General features: G+C 34.9%; 1 protein-coding gene across 10 annotated transcripts in view; it reads left to right on the forward strand.

Moving 5' to 3' along the window:
* The window catches only part of LOC128220448 (disks large homolog 2-like), a 144,494-nt gene that overhangs the window by 46,917 nt on the left and 76,741 nt on the right, over window positions 1-20,836 (forward strand). For 8 of the 10 annotated variants that reach the window (XM_052928842.1, XM_052928845.1, XM_052928844.1 and 5 more), the window contains exons 5-7: window positions 10,256-10,285; window positions 17,183-17,230; window positions 19,784-19,908. In XM_052928842.1, coding sequence (XP_052784802.1) covers window positions 10,256-10,285; window positions 17,183-17,230; window positions 19,784-19,908 — 203 coding nt within the window. Of the gene's footprint in view, window positions 1-10,255; window positions 10,286-12,963; window positions 13,258-16,642; window positions 16,892-17,182; window positions 17,231-19,783; window positions 19,909-20,836 lie in introns of those variants that run through there. The other 2 variants (XM_052928851.1, XM_052928850.1) reach the window with 2 other exon arrangements.

The following is a 20,836-nucleotide window of genomic DNA, read 5'->3' on the forward strand; positions in this document are numbered from 1 at the left end:
ATAGTCGAGCGCGCTGTCTCTGTGACAGCTCTTGTTATATTAAGTTATGACTGTTGTGAAATAAGGCTGTCCAGAATCTGTTGAGACATAATTATAAGGTCAATCAGAAAAGTGAATTAACTCTAATCCCAGAGCTCAAAACACAGTACCAGGAAATAGAAATAATGGAACGGGGAGGCTAATTCAATAATTGCGAGGAAATGTGGCCATTTCCAGCCGGATTTCATACAATGACGTTTCTAGAAAAAATATTTGAAGTTTGTATTTGCTTCTATTTTGGTAAATAGAATAATTGGTTAAAATAAGAAATATTCATGTTTTTGATTAAAATAAATATCTTAAGAGAATCCTTGGACATTTAAAGTGGCCATATTAAATTTCTAGATGACAGAATTCTGTATTATAAAGACATTTTTAATTGAAAAAAAATCACAACCTCCCCTCTCCCCCAAATTTTATAGTCTTGTGCCTATGATTTAAAAAAATGCAAACTATGACTTTAACTTAAAATAGCCAAAGGTTCTGATGGGTAATTGTGTTCCAGTTTTAGATGTTTCTTGGAACTTGAAGCTTAATTCCCTCGGACTAGCAGCCTGGTTTCTTGATTTTCCCTGGTGATCTATAAGCCTTTATGATGTATAGACACAATAAATAAGGACATCTGTCATTACTATTTTGATAGTTTGTCTGTAAAGCTTGAGAGAGGACTTCCCTCTATTGCCATAGTGTTGTACTTGGTATGTACAGTTTCTTGAACTCTTCTTTACTTGATTGGTAAAGAAGGACAACTCAAATTAACAGTTCAGTTATATTATTATCTCCCCTGGTTTTTGCCCTTGAATTGTACTGTTTGTGTACATTTGACACACATTTTAACATGTGTTTTCCTTAAAGTGACACTCTTATTCAAAATAAATACATACACATGCATAACAAACCTCAATTTTGAGTGACAAATCTTGAACAACTTTCTAAACAATGTATTTATGGAAAATATTAATTACTTATAACAAGATTGTAACAGTGTATGTAATAACTGAAAACCAAAAAAAAATAAAATGATTGGTGAATGCTAAAAGATTTACTGTGATCTTCTATAGTCTCATAAGGTAGAAATACTGTTTTCTGCACAATTCTTTCAAATTAAACTTGGAATCCTTCATAAGAACCCTTGTTTTCAACATTTATTCATCCTTTCTGGTATATTGAAACAATTGTATTAATTGTGGTAAATCTTATTTGGGAGTAAAAGTGCATCTTTAATTTTTAACTGTTTCCATTTAATATACAATGTTGGAATATTAAGAAAAAAATCATTCAAGTCTTAACATGTCATTTTGAATGGCTGTATAATGGTCAAAAAAGGGGAGCAACTGCAATTGACGGATGATATTTCTATTTCTTGCGTATGAACAATTGTATCATCAAACAATATGTGTATGGTTAGAATATCTCGACCAGGTCCAACTACCAGCGATGTTGACAAAGTAACTTCAGATTAATAGCCCTTGAATTGCTTAAATAACACAAACTATATGTTCAGACTGTAACCTAATCAGATATCATCTGATCATTATCCAGTGGAAAATATCTGTATTGGCAGAATATATCGGGCTGCTTTTATAACCAGCCATTTCGTCAAAGTCCTCTTAGAGTTTACCAGCCATGTCAGCCTAGTACTTTTAGAGTTTACCAGCCATGTCAGCCTAGTACTTTTAGACTTTACCAGTCATGTCAGCCTAGTACTTTTAGAGTTTACCAGCCATTTCATCAAAGTCCTCTTAGAGTTTACCAGCCATGTCCTCCTAGTACTTTTAGAGTTTACCAGTTATGTCCTCCTAGTACTTTTAGAGTTTACCAGTCATGTCCTCCTAGTACTTTTAGAGTTTACCAGTCATGTCCTCCTAGTACTTTTAGAGTTTACCAGTCATGTCCTCCTAGTACTTTTAGAGTTTACCAGTCATGTCGTCCTAGTCCTTTTGAAATAGTAGGACCTTAATTTCTTAAATTACAAAAATTAGAAAAAAGTGACATCTCCAAGGGCGTAACATTCTTGTGATACTTTAACCGTTTTAATATACAAAATCAATTCATTTGTACAATACCAGAGTAAGTAACAATTCAACTGGTCAAATTGTTTGTTGGCTGTGTCTTGTTGTTGTTGTTGTTTTTTCACAGTATTTTTAAACCTTTCATATATTTTTAGAACATTCTGTCATTCAGTGACATATTTATATTGTAGCTCTGAGTGTCCAACAAACGTGCGTGTTAGGTGCCAAGTATATGTTTATACTCCTATGGTTTTCAACACTTTTAAGAAGTTCACAATATTGATGTGTTTTATTAAGATTAATTACATCTGGAGCAAAACAAAAGATGATCTATAAAACAATTAACAAGACTTACTCTCATTCCCAGAGCAAAAACTAAGAAAATCATATTTCAGTGATCCTTTTGACTCTCATGATGTTAAATAGGAATTCTGAGACAATATATTATTTGTTCACATACACAAATTTTTCTTACAAATCCTTACAGATTGCCAACTCGTAGTCAAATGTAAGCATCTGTAAATAACTTGCCGGCTTCCGTCAAGAACTCACAACAAGGATCTGTGAGAGGAGTTCCATTTTTTTTGACATGTAAATATTTCTTATGATTGTCCACAGAATGATTTTTCCGCAAATAACTCTTAACAATCCGTTATTATTCTCAACGCAATAACATGTAACTATCCTTTAACTGCTCTCAAGAATCCAAAAATGACTCATAGCAATTAATTTATACAATTTGTTATGGTTTTTTACAATTTGTTTAAAGACTAACTCGTAACTGTTTGTATCAACACGTAAACAGATCAAATTTGCGAAAAAAAGCTTTCATATGCTTTGATATGTGGCACATTCCGTTAAATACAATTGATAAAAAGCCCCTGCAATGCCGTTGAGTTGCTCGTAGTTATCCTTGACAAATCATAACAAATGTGGAATTTTGCCGTAAATGTGTATTGTAATAATTAATAATCAATGATAAACCATTAATAGCTATAATAACTCTTAACACATCTCTTTTTAAAAGTGGCCAAATCGTATGGATCTGTGAATTTGTGTGATCCGTTAGGAGTCATAAGAAAAATCCGTCTTTGTGAAGGGGACATAAAACAATTATTGTCAAAATCCATCAGCAATAAAATGAAAAGAAAAGACTGTCCGACATCTTACTTTCACTTTCTCTTTACAAAATATAAGAAACATTTTATGTATATGGTGTCTATGCATTTTGAAATTAATATCCTATTGTAGGCCTGAATTCCTCCTTTTGTGGACACTGAAATTGACTGCGTTCTACTTTCACTCAAAAGTTGACAGGAAGTAAACAACGAACATATTTATACTACAAAGCATGTATCTTATTTTTATGCCCCCTTTTGAAAAAAGTGGGGTATATTGTTTTGCACATGTCGGTCGGTCGGTCGGTCGGTCGGTCGGTCGGTCGGTCGGTCGGTCTGTCTGTCGGTCGGTCGGTCGGTCGGTCGGAATACCAAATGGTTTCCGATCAATAACTTGAGAACGCTTTGACCGAGGGACCTCATACTTGGTATGTGTATTGGTCATCACCAGCAGATGAACCCTATTGATTTTGAGGTCAGTGGGTCAAAGGTCAAGGTCAGTGTGACCTTTACATGAAAAACGGTTTCCGATCAATAACTTGAGAACGCTTTGACCCAGGAACCTCATACTTGGTAGGTGTATTGGTCATGACCAGCAGATGAACCCTATTGATTTTGAGGTCAGTGGGTCAAAGGTCAAAGTCAGTGTGACCTTAACATGAAAAACGGTTTCCGATCAATAACTTGAGAACGCTTTGACCCAGGGACCTCATACTAGGTAGGCTTATTGGTCATGACCAGCAGATGAACCCTATTGATTTTGAGGTCAGTGGGTCAAAGGTCAAGGTCAGTGTGACCTTTACATGAAAAACGGTTTCCGATCAATAACTTGAGAACGCTTTGACCCAGGAACCTCATACTTGGTAGGTGTATTGGTCATGACCAGCAGATGAACCCTATTGATTTTGAGGTCAAAGGTCAAGGTCAGTGTGACCTTAACATGAAAAACGGTTTCCGATCAATAACTTGAGAACGCTTTGACCCAGGGACCTCATACTAGGTAGGCTTATTGGTCATGACCAGCAGATGAACCCTATTGATTTTGAGGTCAGTGGGTCAAAGGTCAAGGTCAGTGTGACTGTAAGCTGAAAAAAGGTTTTCTGATTGTCCATATTTTATTTTCTTATATAGTAGACAGTAGAAATTTATATGTCACTAAATGCATGAGTTGAAGTATCAGTTTTCAGTGAACATCTAGTTTAATTATGCCCCCCTTCGAAGCAGAGGGGTTATATAATTGCTTTGCACATGTCGGTCGGTCTGTTGGAAGACCAAAGCTTGTCCGAGTGATAACTCAACAATTCCCGGACCTATGGTCATCAAACTTGACATGAAGATTAGGTATGACCAGTAGATGACCTGCCTCATATGCATCCAATGACAAATCAGCTGTCATTTCAGTCCATGCATATTTCATTCAATTGTCCAAATATTTCTGGCAACTTGGCGCTCAGGGGGCATAATGTTTGACAAACATCTCTTGTTTATTTAACTTCAAAAATCATAATAATACCTTTGCTTTATTTCTTACCAAGAAACAAAACAATTTAAAGGAAATTGATATGTTTTTGATATTTTTGTATTGTTGATTTTTGAAGCTATCATTAGCGTAAACTGCCGGATGTATGGGCAGAGTAATTGACATCATAGCGGTTGACTGATAACACGGTGTTGCCAAGATCGATATCAATTGTCATCGCAGAGTGCCATGTTTCTACTTTAAATAAACACAAATTCATTAAATATTAAATAAATTTGGAAAAAGGCCATTTTTCATCCAAAAAGTGAATAGGATCGTATAGGGCGATTACTTTGAAAAAGTTGTCGGACGTTACAAATTTTTACCTGTCAACTTTGACAGGCTTGGCAGTGTCTGTGTTGATTAGTCAAAGTTTATGCCATATCATTGGTTACTGCAGTCAGTTTTTCCTGATGTGCCAAGTCAATGGACAGGCTTATAGATGTTGCAATTGATATAAAATTCACTTGTCAGATTGGGGAGACTTAAAGCCACAATCATTCGATGCATTAAAGACGTGACAATCTTGCAAACAGTAGTATCAATCACTCTGCAGTTCTTTGTTTAAAGCTGCACTCTCGCAGTTATACTGTTTTTACAACTTTTTTAATTTTGTCTTGGAAAGAGCAAATTTTTGCGTAAATATCTGCAAACCAATGATAAAAAATTGAAGACAAAAGATCAGATCGAAGATTTTCATATTACCGTTCAAAAATTAATGTTTTATGGCGTAAACGGTTACTAACGGTATAAGAAAAATGCATTAAACATTAATTTTTTAACTTAAATATAAAAATCTGCGATCTAAGTTATGTCAGCAGTCTTATATAACTGGTTTACATGCATTTTCGCAAAAATTGTCTTGTTGCAAGACAAACAATAAAAAAGTTGTCAAAACTTTCAATCTGTGAGTGTGCAGCTTTAAAGTGCAGTTCATTTATAATGATCATGTTTCTCTCAAATGTCTGTTGCAGTGCCATTTTTGTGCTGTAATGAATAACTTAGAATCATGCGAGTTCCAAGTTCCCTCTTGGATTTGTAACATAAAAGCTTGCCTGAAATTCCATATAAAAATAACATTTTATAGATGGAATTTAATTACTTGTATCATTGTTCTTTTCTAGGACTTCTCTACCTTAACAAAGGAGTCTCTTATTTGTCACGATAAACATGTCTGCCAGTGGTGATTCCTAAAAGCATTAGGTAGGCCCGAAGTTGTTGCAATGTTTCGGACTGTAATTTCTGATGTTGAGATTTACATGCTTGGCACACAAAAAGTGACAAACTACAGAATAGTATGGGAAATGTACTGGACATTCCTTCACAGGTTAGAAAATATTTGTTTTTATCATTATCTTATTGCTTCGTTATCTTGTTGCTTACTTGTTAATATGTTCTCTCATGGTACTCATAAAAAAGCTCTTATGATCTCTCAGCGGTATCAGCGGTCTTAAAACTATTTTGTTTTCACAATTTCCAGAAAAATAATGTTCTATCATCAACTCTAATCTGCATTGGAAATAGAAAGTTTATGACCAAGTTTCTTGACAGTTTAAAAATGTCAACTAGAACATTATAAGAATAAGGCGACTTTTATTTCCTGTAAAATGGAAGAGAAATCCTCTTTTTGCAGCAGATTCAATTAAATATTGTCTCAACAAAGCACCTTTTTAAGTGATGTTGTTTTGTCGGAAAATAGGGCCAAATTGCTTCTTTCAAAAAAATTGTTTCAAAATTCACAATCATAATTTTTTTTTATCCATTTGAAGTTACTTTAAACTCCCTAGCTTTGCTTTGTTTTGTTTTTTGTTTGAAATTATAATAACTATATTAAATTCATTATATTTGGTGATTGACGCTATTTTAACGTTTTTAGAAGCTCCGACTCCACTCGCCTCCTGTGCACTGGCCAGGCAGGCAGGCCTCTTCCACTTCCTCTCGCAGTAATACTGCTTAAATATGAGGAATAACTCTGCTGATATCCTGGCTGTTGGGCAGTTCTCAGTAGAAATAAGAGTTATCTCCCTTTTGCTCGACACCTTTTCAGAAAGTGATATTATTTTTCTTGTAACAATATTAATGAAGTGTTAATATTCAAATCAATTCAATATGTAAAGTGATGTTGACACAACAGTCCATAAAAGTTAACATTGATCCAAAGAATTACTTAATATTTTGCCAAAAAATGCACAGTGTCAGCAAGCTCCCTATTAAACAATTTTGTCTCTATAAAATCATGCAGTTAAAATCATTGCTCACCCAGGTCCATTAATAAAGTAACTCTAGATAAATGATTCCATCTAAAGTACCATATTGCTTGCATTTAATAGCGGAGAGCAACACCATTTTTTTCACCTATATAGTAAGGCAAACTTGCCAGTAATTGGACTGCGGTTTTAAAAAATCATCATGTTTCATCTTCCTGGGGAAATAGCCAGAGGAGTGTTTTACACCTTCACACCAATGTATCGAGAATTCGCTGGCAAAATGGCATATGACACAATTAACTGGAGCCCAGAACTGGTCAGTGATTTTTTACAAGCCTTTTGGGGTCTTATTACTGAACTAGCCAGGGTTTATGGGTGGCCATATGTCTTTTGTCAAGATTTCAGTAATAATGAAGACACATTAGCCTGTTTTATGTTGGTTGGCTGTAGTTTTTGGATTGATTGGTCCTTTGGTGTTAAAATAGTCTCTTTTGAACCGATTGATTGGTCCTTTGGTGTTAAAATAGTCTCTTTTGAACCGTTGGTTACCAACATGAAACAGCTATAGTTCGAGGGATAAGCTAATTATATTTTTTTAGTCATAAGGCCAAAAAAAAAAATTGTTTGTTTAGGGTAACCTTCCCAAAATGTTTAGGTAGGGTAGGTAGGGATTTTTTTTTATTTTTATTTTATTTTTTTCAAAATCTGTCGTAAGTTCAGAGTGTTTCCTTGCACACAGAAGTCTTTCCTACATTACTGTCATTGCCTGACTTTGTTTTATCATATAAACAATAATTCTGATCGTCCAATTCGCATTTATCCGCCCTTCGTAACTCTTTATTCGCTAACGAATATTTTTTTGCTCAGAAACGGAAAAAAATAGTTAGGGTCGGCTCATTTTTATAGGTAGGGTTGGGTTACCCGAAACAGACATATTTTTTTTTTAGGCCTAACAACAAGATATTCAATGCCTATTTTAGGCTGGCGGCAACAGTGTTAAAATTTGCAACCATTGGCCATTTTTCAAACAGTTTAAACTATTTAAATCAAACTCTATGCATATTACCAGTGACAATATATGTACATATAATGTATAGAAAGAGCATTTAATGCGTCTGTTTGCGACTCTCTAGTTTTCTAATTCCCAAAAATTATTATACTTTTGTGATACACATATTCAAAATCAAAATATACACTTGCATAACGAACATATGCATTTATGGAAATAATAATTACCAATAACAAGATTGTAACATTTAATAGCTGAAAACTCACAAATATTAAATAACTGGTAGGTTCTAAAAAATTAATTGTGTTTACTATTGTTGTTTAAGTAGAAATACCTTAATTTTTGCTCCTCTTTCAAATAAATTACGGTATCACGCATTAGTACTCTTTTTTTTTTCTTTTTTTTCTTTTTTTTTTTTTACATTTATTCATCCTTTTTCTTTAAATTATAACAATTGTGATAATTGTGGTACTGCTTATTTGATAGTAAGAGTGCCATATATGTACAGGTCCACGTAATATGTACTATAGATGCTTTATTCTATAAACTGGTTGGCAGAGTAACAACTTTTGTAGATAACTCCTTCATTACCACTGTTAGAACAATTAGCAGTTGCTTCCCTTGTAAGAAGCCAAAACTGTCCTGTTCACACAAGTTAATGCGTTTGCCTGTTGTAATGCATGTTTATAAGCTTTTGTCTAGTTTCAATTATTCATGAATTTCTTCACAATCCATTTAAGAGCAAGCATGGAAAGAAATGGCTTGGGGAAATTTGTTTTATTGGTCGTATATGATCGAAAATGGTTTGAAAAATGGCCATGCCCCCCAAGTTGCTATGACACTTCAGGAAATGCACCATTTTACAGCACAATATGGCAATAAAGTGTTCCCTGTATTTTTTCCATATTATACAAATTTGTGGTCGTGAATAATGCTAGGATTAGTTTCTTGAATATTTATTTGCTTTAAATGGCAGGAAATATTGAATTATGGATCATTTGACCTAATACAGATTGTTCTTATATTTCTGGTTTGGACTTTGTTTTTTTGGTGAAAATTCTTTTTTTTCACAGGCAAATGTCTGCTATGTTAGATATATGATTTTCAAGTGATTGATGTCTGGTTAACTTATATATGATTGCCAGTGTGCATTGTGTTTCATTCCTGTGCATTGCGTTGGAAAACAACATATTTTGTCTGGCATTTATTACATTCTTTTATTGAAATGATGGGCAGACTAATTTGTTGCAATATTTTCATTCACTGGATACTAGGAGATGAAATTCGATCTGAAAAATCAGTGTAATGTTCTAAAACTATGGTTCATTAAACAAATTATGGACATTAATAAAATTTGTGTAGCTGTTGAAAAAGATATATAGTTGTGTGGCAATGATGAGTGAAGAGATAATAGTTGTGTGTAGCCATGATGTGTGTGATGAGATATAGTTGTATGCAGCCATGAAGAGAGAACCAGAAATGGGGGTTGTGTTTGGATATAATAGAATACATCCCCACCATGTCATTGTATGTAAACCTTATATATCATTAACAATGTTTCGTCGCCTTGGTTAAAGCCTTAGTTATTGAATGTTAATGGCTTTTATGATAGATCTTTTGAGAGTCTGTTTTAAATTTTGCCATAATGAGCTCAAAGAATTAATGCTCAGCGCTGTACATACATTAGTTGATTTATTTTTGCATGATTGTGAAGACAAAAATTAGCTGATATAAGAATCAGTCTCGATCCATCTCCCTGGCCAGAAACCAGTACTGCATAGAGTCTGTTTTAAGAGGCAAACTGAACACACCCCTACTACAGCTCAAACCTACAACCTCTTGGGTGAGAGGCAGATAATTGAGTTAACCACTAGACCATTCCTCCCCCCCCCCAATTTTTGTCCTTTACCAATACTTAACTCACATTTTCTCCCCTCATACACACTTCCAACATTCACTCTCTGTCTCGATAATGTCTCATATTTCCATGTAAAATAAATCTTAGTACAATTATGTACTGTATCACATGCTTCGTATATTCTGTGAATTATTTCAGTTAATTAACGATTTTAAGCGAACCTTAGGATTAAGTCATTCGTTCTCTTCGTTTGGTAACTGTGAAAAAAAATAGCGATTAATTGATTAATTGAAACGTAACTAAAATTAAATATGATGCCCAATCAGAGTGCAGAAATCAAATAAATGATGATGGAAGAACACATTGCGTTTCATGCAATTTGAACGTCAGTTTTTCACAATAGAGATAGAGACAGAATTGTCAGGAGCAATGCATATATGATGAATAATTTTTGTATTTCAATTTATGATATATTTTTTCTTTCTATTTTCAGCCACAGGGGTCTGATGAAGAAGACGGCTATGTAAGTACTGCATTAGTTAGTTGTTTGGAAAGCGAGGTTTGGTCACATTATTATTATATTTTGTGGGATTCATACCTGTTTTTATCACATTCAATACCTTGTTTCCCGTTCAATACCATGCTTCTGGCTTAATATAACCATCACATATTTTTCTGTATTTCACATGTGTGCTATAACAATTTCAGCCTGCACATTTGAAAACAGATTTACTTGATACAATAATTGCTTTATTGGTAATATTCGTTATAGGCGATTCTCTCTGGATGTCATCACAAAATTCACACTTCTTATAAACAGAATTAAAATTATTGGATATACAGATTTTGTTTTAAAATCTTTCGTATACTACATTTCTGCAATGCACTTCTTTGTCAGTTAGTTATAAAACAGTATTTGGCTCAGAATCCACACAGGTTATTTTATACCAGATTAAGGTATGTAATGAAAAGAACTGGACTTTCATCATCATAATTAACATACTTATAGGTTATTTAGTATTTGTTGTACAATATGGAGGTATATTTCTCGGAGTACACAGCTTGGAAAACCATTTTAGACAAATTGTTAGTCTTTTCACTCGGAACCTTTTTGTGTTAGGCTTTTCACGCCTTTCTTTCTTTATCATAGGTTTAAAGCTGCACTCTCACAGATTGAACGTTTTGACAATTTTTTTATTTTTTGCCTTGGGACGAGCCAATTTTTGCGAAAATGCATGGAAACCAGTTATATAAGACTGCTGACAAAAAATTAGATCGCAGATTATTATATTTATGTTCAAAAATTGATGTTTTAATCATTTTTCTTAAACCGTAGTAACGGTTTAAACCATAATACATTAATTTTTGAACGGAAATATGAATATCTGCGATCTGATCTTTTGTCAAAAGTCTGTTATCACTGGTTTAAATGCAGATAATTACGCAACAATTTGCTCATTCCAAGACAAAAAAATAAAAAAGTTGTAAAAACGGCAAATCTCTGAGAGTGCAGCAGTATAATGTCAAGGTATATCTTTTTATAAAATAAAAATACATATATTTTCCTCTATTTATCCCCCAAAGTAATTACAGGATATACTAAAGTACCACACAAGATTTCTGTAATGATTATGGTGAAGAGCATCAGCTAAATCTCCAGTTTTATTTTTAGAATATTTCAAGTGTACAGCCACTTGAGTTCGAGGCCATAGAAAAAAAGAAATTGCTGTTTCCAAGACAAAAAATAAAAAAAGATGTAAAAATGGTATATCTGTGAGAGTGCAGCTTAAAAAATTCAGGTGATTTTTTTGGGTTAGTTTGGATATTTCTTCCATGCTTTTCGATGAAATATGGATTTTAATCATTGAAATAACAATTTGATGTTTTCACTTCAAAATAAGGAGTAAAAATATCAACTTTTAAAGTCCATTGTAGTTACTTCCCTTTGATGAAAACTAAACATCACTTGTGAACCAGAAAATGTTGCCAAAAAAAAACAATTTAAGAAAATGTTGCCAAAAAAACCAATTTGAACTTTTAAAAAAGGTTGCGCAAGTTTAAATATTATTATATAATATCACAGCTCTTGCATATTATGTTTTTCTATGACACTTGTGAAATTGAATATGATCATACACTGAAATAAAAAATATCCTCTATTTATTTGAAACTTGAATGAGTTTGTAATACATTTGGTTAATTGGTCAGTCTCACCCCTTTAGTGGTGTGTTTTGTATAAGGAATTATATTATTCTGAAAAAAAACTGCAGTAACAGCTGCAGCAGAAATAACAACAGCAACATTAAAACAACAGTCTTTATAACAAAATACAAAAAAAATGCTTTATGGGAGAAATAAATCCAACGAGAGACATCAGAAAAATATATGAAAACCTCTACAAATTATAGGTATGAAAGTTGCCAGGTGGGATCTGTCAGATGATTTTCAGAAGAGCTTTATCTTAGTCACCTTGGGGCAAAAATAGCATCCACCTTTAAATTATAGAGGTGCTTGAGAGAGTAATTAATAGTTAAATTTAGCAGCTGAAAGTCTTATGGGTTATTATGGCCTAAATAATCTTAGCCTCCCACAGTGAAAATGTTGGGCAGGGGCAGTAACTCTGATTTATTTTTTGCATGGTGAAAAATTCTGCAACCTCAAGGAAAAGTTGATGTATGAATACAAATTTGCATTGACTTTACTGCTCCTTTAGGGATTTTAAAATAACTTGGCACAAGTGTTCGCATTAGTAGCTTGCAATAAAACAATATGGCTACCATGTTCACAAGAACACATTCATATTTAATTGAACAACCTTTCACAGTTTGCATTATTTGAATGTTCTGTAAGACAGAGGTTGTTTCTTTTTACACTTTCACACATCGACAATGCACAAAGATGCCACTTCATAGTATGCATAGTTATTTATTATTTGAATTAGTCCGTTTGGTAAACAGATTTCCAGGGGAAAATTCTGAAAAGCCTCATTCTTTATCAAATGCTAAGAATCATTAAAATCTTGCTGCATTTTGCTTGTTTACAAAAAACATATGGTTTGCTTTATGATTTTTCCCTAACTTATAAGCCCTATCTGGCTGTATACTTGTTGTTCTATACGCATTCCTGGCTTGCATTTGGTCCATTGAGAAGTTACTATATTTACATGGAGCATGATGATGCTTGTGTAATAAGAATTTTGGGGTACAAGTAGTTTTGGAAACCATGCAGAGTATATAGGTGTTGGGATTTGTGAAGTTGGAATATCATAGAAATAAATATAACTGATTTATGTGGGGATTTTTTATCTATTTTTATTAAAATGTGCATTTGTGTGTCAAAATTTTGGAGAATATGTGAAGTGCATTATGAAATATATACTATGTGATTTGTGTTAACTTGACATGGAAGTTGGAAAAACTGTAATGAAAATTCAATAATGATATTATACAAACAATTTTCTGTGGAGTTAAGCAATTAAGGGGATATCAGTTCAAGGTAATTGTTGATCAACTTACATGTAGTAAAGTAGACTATGCATTTATTTGTTAGTTTAAAAGTCACTCAGACCTGATGTTGCATACGTCTAAGGCAGCGCTTCTAAAATTTTGGAACCTCAATCGGTCCGGACCCGGCCGCAAACGGTCTAGATCCGGCGACCCCTCCCCCCTCCCCCCCTAAATAAAGAAGAAAGGCCTGTTCAAAAGTCCGATTATTTAGAAATGTCACACATTTTCGCGACGTCTTTTCTGTCAATATTTTTCGCGATATCGCAATTCCAAAGAGCGTTCTAGAGCCGCATAGCCGATTCAGATAGTCATTGATACAAGCTTAATTCAAATGAGATTCTCATTGAGTTCTGCTGCATTCTAATAAGAAGGACTTTGATCGTAAATAACTGTGGCTGTCGGGAAGCGGTCAGACGACAAATAGTGAAACAGTATTATGTTTTATTTGCTTAATGCATCTACAGTGGGTAAACATTCAACGGATACTTTTGAACAATAATATATGTCTAGATTTATAATCGGGGCTTCAAGCATTAAGTTTGATATCGACAACGATTTTTTCATTACTGCGAATTAAAATGACGTAAGAGGCGCACTCAGCATCCAGACTATGTAGTTAATCAAGCATGTCACTGTTGATATCCAATATATGACTGGGTTCGGATTAACAATGACATATGGAATTTAAATTAACAGTTTGGTAATCAACAAATGGATATATCATGTACTGATCGACAACGACATAGCATATTCATATATCCATGTGAAAATATGGACCGATTTTAACTCTCAATCAGGATAGCTGCAAGCACACACAATTAACACATAGTTTGTTTAATTGTGTCTTCTGCGACCTACCAATACACGAGATTGGACCGATTGCAAGCGTCTGCTAATTAACAGATATGCTATAGAGTAGTCAGTGTAGCGGAAAAAGCAGCTGGTCGCTTTAGTCACATGGTAACTAAGACACTTTTATGACCTATTGGGGGTAGTTTTGAATGTGTGAATGACCCATGAATATTTGTGTATTACAATTTCTGCAACTTTTACTGGCCGTCGTTCGGACCGAAATTATTAAAAAAAAAAAAATTCGGACCAATGTTTTTTTACACTTTTTGAAACCGAAATCAGTCTGGCTTGGTCAAAATCGGTCCAGACCGGCAAATTGCCGGTTTTTAGAACCCATGGTCTAAGGATTTGATTAGTTATTTGAGTGTTATTTGCCCATAAACATATACATATGTGTTGATTGTTGTGGTTGTTAAGTTTGCAGATTCCAAACACAGCCTTGAAGCTCAGCCTATCTAATGTTTTGAAAATATGGGGGAACTGTTCAAGATAGTTCTGTAAATAACATGAGCTATGGCAGTTAAAAGACTGGTACACAGCTGTTCAAAGTCCAACAGCTCTGTCTAAAGGAACCTTGCCTTATGTACTGTCCTTTAGACTGGTACACAGTTGTACAAAGTCCAACAACTCTCATTTCAGAACCACGCCTTGAGTTACTGCCCTTTAGACTGGTGCACAGTTGTACAAAGTCCAGCAACTCTGACTTAAGATCCACGCCATGAGTACTGCCCTTTAGACTGGTACACAGTTGTACAAAGTCCAACAACTCTCACTTAGGAACCACACCTTGCGTCTGCCCTTGAGACTAGTACACAGTTGTACAAAGTCCAACAAGTCTCACTTAGGAACCACACCTTCAGTTACTGCCCTTTGGACTGGTACACAGTTGTACAAAGTCCATCAACTCTCACTTAAGAACCACGCCTTGAGTAACTGCCCTTTAGACTGGTACACAGTTGTACAAAGTCCAACAACTCTCACTTAAGAACCACGCCTTGAGATACTACCTTTTGGACTGGTACACAGTTGTACAAAGTCCAACAACTCCCACTTAGGAACCACACTTTGAGTTATGGCCCTTTAGACTGGTACACAGTTGTACAAAGTCCCGCAACTCTCACTTAGGAACCACACCTTGAGTTACTGCCCTTTAGACTGGTACACAGTTGTACAAAGTCCAACAACTCTCACCTACGAACCACGCCTTGAGATACTACCCTTTGGACTGGTACAGAGTTGTACAAAGTCCAACAACTCTCACATAGGAACCACACTTTGAGTTATGGCCCTTTAGACTGCTACACAGTTGTACAAAGTCCATCAACTCTCACTTAAGAACCACACCTTGAGTAACTGCCCTTTAGACTGGTACACAGTTGTACAAAGTCCAACAACTCTCACCTACGAACCACGCCTTGAGATACTACCCTTTAGACTGGTACAGAGTTGTACAAAGTCCAACAACTCCCACATAGGAACCACACCTTGAGTTATGGCCCTTTAGACTGGTACACAGTTGTACAAAGTACCGCAACTCTCACTTAGGAACCACACCTTGAGTTACTGCCCTTTAGACTGGTCCACAGTTGTACAAAGTCCAACAACTCTCACTTAAGAACCTTGCCTTGAGTTACTGCCCTTTCAACAACTGGGCACAACACGTGAACGTTCATGCATACAAATGTGCCTCTCGATCCGCTTTTCACTTCATAAACATATATTTTGGGAAATGAAAGCAAAAAAGGCTTTTAATCCTTCTTTGTTAATGCCTCTTGGAATGTTTTTGGTGTAGCCCTTCAGTTTGGACATCTTTGAAGTAAGCTAATGGCCAGATGTCAATGTATTGAATAGAAACTTTAAAAGAAAAACTTTTACTTGATACCATTCACATTTTGACTAAAACTGAAAAGCTCATTATAAGAAATCTGATGTACAAATACACTTGTCACATTTCATCCAGTCATTTGTAATTATGTTAACTTAGGGGTGACTGGTGATTGGTACATTTTTAATCGGTTATGCATGCTAATTACTTAAATATGTGGATTACATGACTGAAAAACATAGAAATATAGGTAAAGTTATTGCAGATTGTATTTTCGTGTTTTTTTTTCAACTGATTTTTCACAATATTTCTAAGCAAAAAAACATGTTTGTAATATTTTTTCTTCATTTGTTCTTTCTCTACTGATATCAAAAACTTTCAAATGAAACAGAAATAATGCAGGGTCACCATTTATCTAAAACTCACATAATTGTACTTTGTATGCCTTAAATCATATCTTCAAGAGATCTGATAGGAAATGTTCTGTAGTAAAGAACAGGGTGGAACTGATTTTCCACAACTGGAAATGTAATAATACTACATCAGCCCACATAGCAGCTTCAGCTGACTCACTCTATGTACCGTACACTATATCCCTCTGTTCTGCCTCCCTATGTATGTTCTCCAAGATGAAAACTGGATTGTCGGTGGAATAACTTTTCAAGTGTTTTTGGTTTTTAAGAGGAGTTTTGTGTACCTGTTGTTTTGATAAGTTTTGTATTTGTTGATGTGTTTCTCATAAGAAATCATGGTCTTCATTAATAGAATTGTGTGTAAAAGCATAAAACGTTCGTTCTTCATATAGCTTAATAATTGTGTCTTACAGAATATCAATAACATTGAATCCAAGTTCTGTTTGGATCTCTTGCATAAGGATAAACAAGTGGCATTATATGTTATATTCTTAACTTGAGACAAGAAATTGAATGAAGCAGTGGATTTAGAGGTAAACTTAGAAGTTAAGCTGCTTTCTCTCACCCTACAAGTCACAGGTTCTATTATAATCTATGACACTTAATATCCATAGTTTTTGACGATGGTCGCTGATTTGTTGCATGTTGTTCAATGAACGTCTTATTCTTAATCATATTTTCTAAATATTGTGATATTTATGTTATTATTGTTTTACAGGAGTGACTTTTGTACAACCGGGCATGTGCCCCCATGAGCGGAGCCCACTGTTAAAAAACGTGACCCTTGTTAAATGCTGTTTTGAGTCAATGTTTCTCTGTTACAGATGAACGGAGATGGTGAATGGGAATATGAAGAGATTCCACTGGAGAGGGTATGTTAAATATGGCTGTGATGTACACATATGGACGTATAAAATATGGACAAACCGTTTAAACAATCATTATAACTATGTTGTACACACATGGCTGTAAAAGTGTGGACAAACAGATAAAACAATCAACATTGTAGTAGAATATGATTACTATGATGTACATACATGGCTGTAAAAGTGTGGACAAACAGATAAAACAATCAACATTGTAGTAGGATATGATTTCTATGATGTACACACATGGCTGTAAAAGAGTGGACAAACAGATGAAACAATTATCATTGTAGAAGGATATGATGACTGTGGTATACACATATAGCCATAAAAGTCTGGACAAACAGATTAAGCAATCGTCATCATACATTGAGTCACCATTTTTGTAATTAAGCACAATTGTTGAAGTAGAAAATAAGTAAAGCGAGGTAAAACGAAACAGATTTGGAAATGGTACTATGAATAAGTCATATAGGTGATCTTATGACAGTCAAACATTTTAATCAGGGCTTCTAAAATTTTGGAACCTCAGTCGGTCCGGATCCGGCCACAACCGGTCTAGATCCGGCGACCCCCCCCCCCCCCCCCAAATAAAAAAGAAAGGCCTGTTCAAAAGTCCGATTATTTAGAAATGTCACACATTTTCGCGACGTCTTTTCTGTCAATATTTTTCGCGATATCGCAATTCCAAAGAGCGTTCTAGAGCCGCATAGCCGATTCAGATAGTCATTGATACAAGCTTAATTCAAATGAGATTCTCATCGAGTTCTGCGGCATTCTAATAAGAACGACTGCGATCATAAATAACTGTGGCTGTCGGGAAGCGGTCAGACGACAAATAGTGAAACAGTATTATGTTTTATTTGCTTAATGCATCTACAGTGGGTAAACATTCAACGGATACTCTTGAACAATAATATATATCTAGATTTATAATCGGGGCTTCAAGCATTATGTGTGATATCGACAACGATTTTTTCATTACTGCGAATTAAAATGACGTACCGTAATTCACCTAAGAGTTCCGACACTCTAAATATTCGGACACCCATAATTATTTTCCAAAATAATTTATTTTACGTACCTAATTTTCGGACACCCAAAGGACATCAATCATAACTTTCACAGTTACTGAGTTTCACAGACGAAGATTATTGATTTTTATCTTTAAAATGCCTGGTTAGATTACTTAACTGTATACATCACTGTGATAAGTTAATTAGTTACTACCCATCCTAAACGATTTATTGCCTGTTGAAAAGGAAGTGTGATATATTTATTGGAGGATTAAAGAAACAACAAGGGCAATCAAGGAATTAAGAAAACATAGAGATGACATGTTTGTAAAACGATCTGCCAATAAACTGTCAAACTTGTACCTCACTAATAGACCGTAAAAATCAATAATCGTACAGTTAGTTATACATTAATCCTGCATGGCAATGTCCATGCATTCCACGAGATCCTCGTGGGTATAACTGTAAGTTATGTGACGTCACACAGTGTGACTCTTTGATCTGAAGCCGATAGAATGTGTTTATTCAGTTCAATGCATGTATAAAATGGTGTTTTAATTATCTTGATGAAGGATTTACACTTATAAATGCGTAATAAATAAGTTTATGACCATTGATTACTACGGATAAATTAATAAGTGGTACAATGCAAACATGAAGAAAAAGGGCAGGTTAAACAAACATGTAAATAAAATGTAAAAATGGTAATTTTCTATGTATTCGGACAGCGAAAAAAATAATTAATTTAAGGTGTCCGAACTCTTAGGTGAATTACGGTAAGAGGCGCACTCAGCATCCAGACTATGTAGTTAATCGAGCTTGTAACTGTTGATATCCAATATATGACTGGGTTCGGATTAACAATGACATATGGAATTTAAATTTAACAGTTTGGTAATCAACAAACGGATATATCATATACTGATCGACGACGACATAGCATATTCATATTGTCATGTGAAAATATGGACCGATTTTAACACTCAATCAGGATAGCTGCAAGCACACAATTAATACATAGTTTGTTTAATTGTGTCTTCTGCGACCTACCAATACACATGATTGGACCGATTGCAAGCATCTGCTAACTAACAGATATGCTATAGTGTGATCAATGTAGTGGAAAAAGCAGCTGGTCGCTTTAGTCACATGATAACTAAGACACTTTTATGACCTATTGAGGGTAGTTTTGAATGTGTGAATGACCCATGAATATTTGTGTATTACAATTCCTGCAACTTTTACTGGCCGTCGTTTCGGGCCGAAATTATAAAAAAAACGATTTTTTTTACACTTTTTGAAACTGAAATCGGTCTGGCTTGGTCAAAATCGGTCCAGACCGGCAAATTGCCGGTTTTTAGAAGCCCTGATTTTAATGATAATTCCTTCAGGGACTAAACAAATGCTTGATTGATGACAGTGTTTTATATCAGTGTTTTATGTGAGATAATAATGTGATGACTTATGATGGGATAGACACAGTGTGATTGGCATGAGCCGTATTGATTTCCTGGTTTTATGTGTTTACTCTTCTCCATCACAGGGTACCACGGGCTTGGGCTTCAGTATAGCTGGAGGTGGTGACAACCCGCACATCGAGGATGACCCAAGCATCTACATCACCAAGATCATACCCGGAGGTGCCGCTGCAGCTGATGGGAGGTTGAGGTAAATGTTTGTGTAACTGTCATTATGGCTCAAAAATGCATTAAGGGAAGAAGTGAATTGTCACCCAAGTATCTAAGCATATTCAGCGTATTACTAGATCTTATAGGCATCAACATCACAAATTTCATTACCGAATGTCTGCTGAAGCTGATGGCTGATAGAGATAACTGCATGTAAAGATTGAGATTACTGTTGTAAATTGTCATCCTGTAGCACAAAAATGCATTAAATGTCTGTATTAATATACTAAAAAAGTATTTGCCAGGCTTGAGGGTTACGGTTTGAAATGTGGCTGAAATTCTGCTTACATCAGGCAATTTATGAAGGATTTCATGTTTTTTGAAATTCATGAAGTATTCGTTAACTTGTGTTGATATCAATTATAGCTTGTTTAACTACTGGGTATAAATAGATATGGTGGCTGGAAATCTCCTCCCCAGACTGTGATGTAAATGCTGTATAAAAGTGTATTCAGATTTTGCCTATAAAAGCTCCTGTTTGTAGACATAGCAAACAGTAGCTGTAAATAAAGACACACTTGTGTCACAGATGATAACATTCAGGATTAACCCTGAAAGCAGGATTGAGAGCTTTCATTATTCAGAGTATCATACATTATATTATTTGTAAAAATAAAATACAAATTCTGGCCTGAATCCCTCTTACATTTTCAACAGAGGCCTAAGTCCATTAACTCTGCTTCTGGCCTGAATCCCTCCTACATTTTCAATAGGGGCCTAAGTCCATTAACCTGCTTCTGGCCTGAATCCCTCGTAACATTTTCAACAGGGGCCTAAATCCATTAACTCTGCTTCTGGCCTGAATCCCTCCTACATTTTCAACAGGGGCCTAAGTCCATTAACCCTGCTTCTGGCCTGAATCCCTCTTACATTTTCAACAGGGGCCTAAGTCCATCAGCCTGAATCCC

This window comes from Mya arenaria, chromosome 15 (assembly GCF_026914265.1).
Source record: "Mya arenaria isolate MELC-2E11 chromosome 15, ASM2691426v1".
Taxonomy (NCBI): Eukaryota; Metazoa; Mollusca; class Bivalvia; order Myida; family Myidae; genus Mya; species Mya arenaria.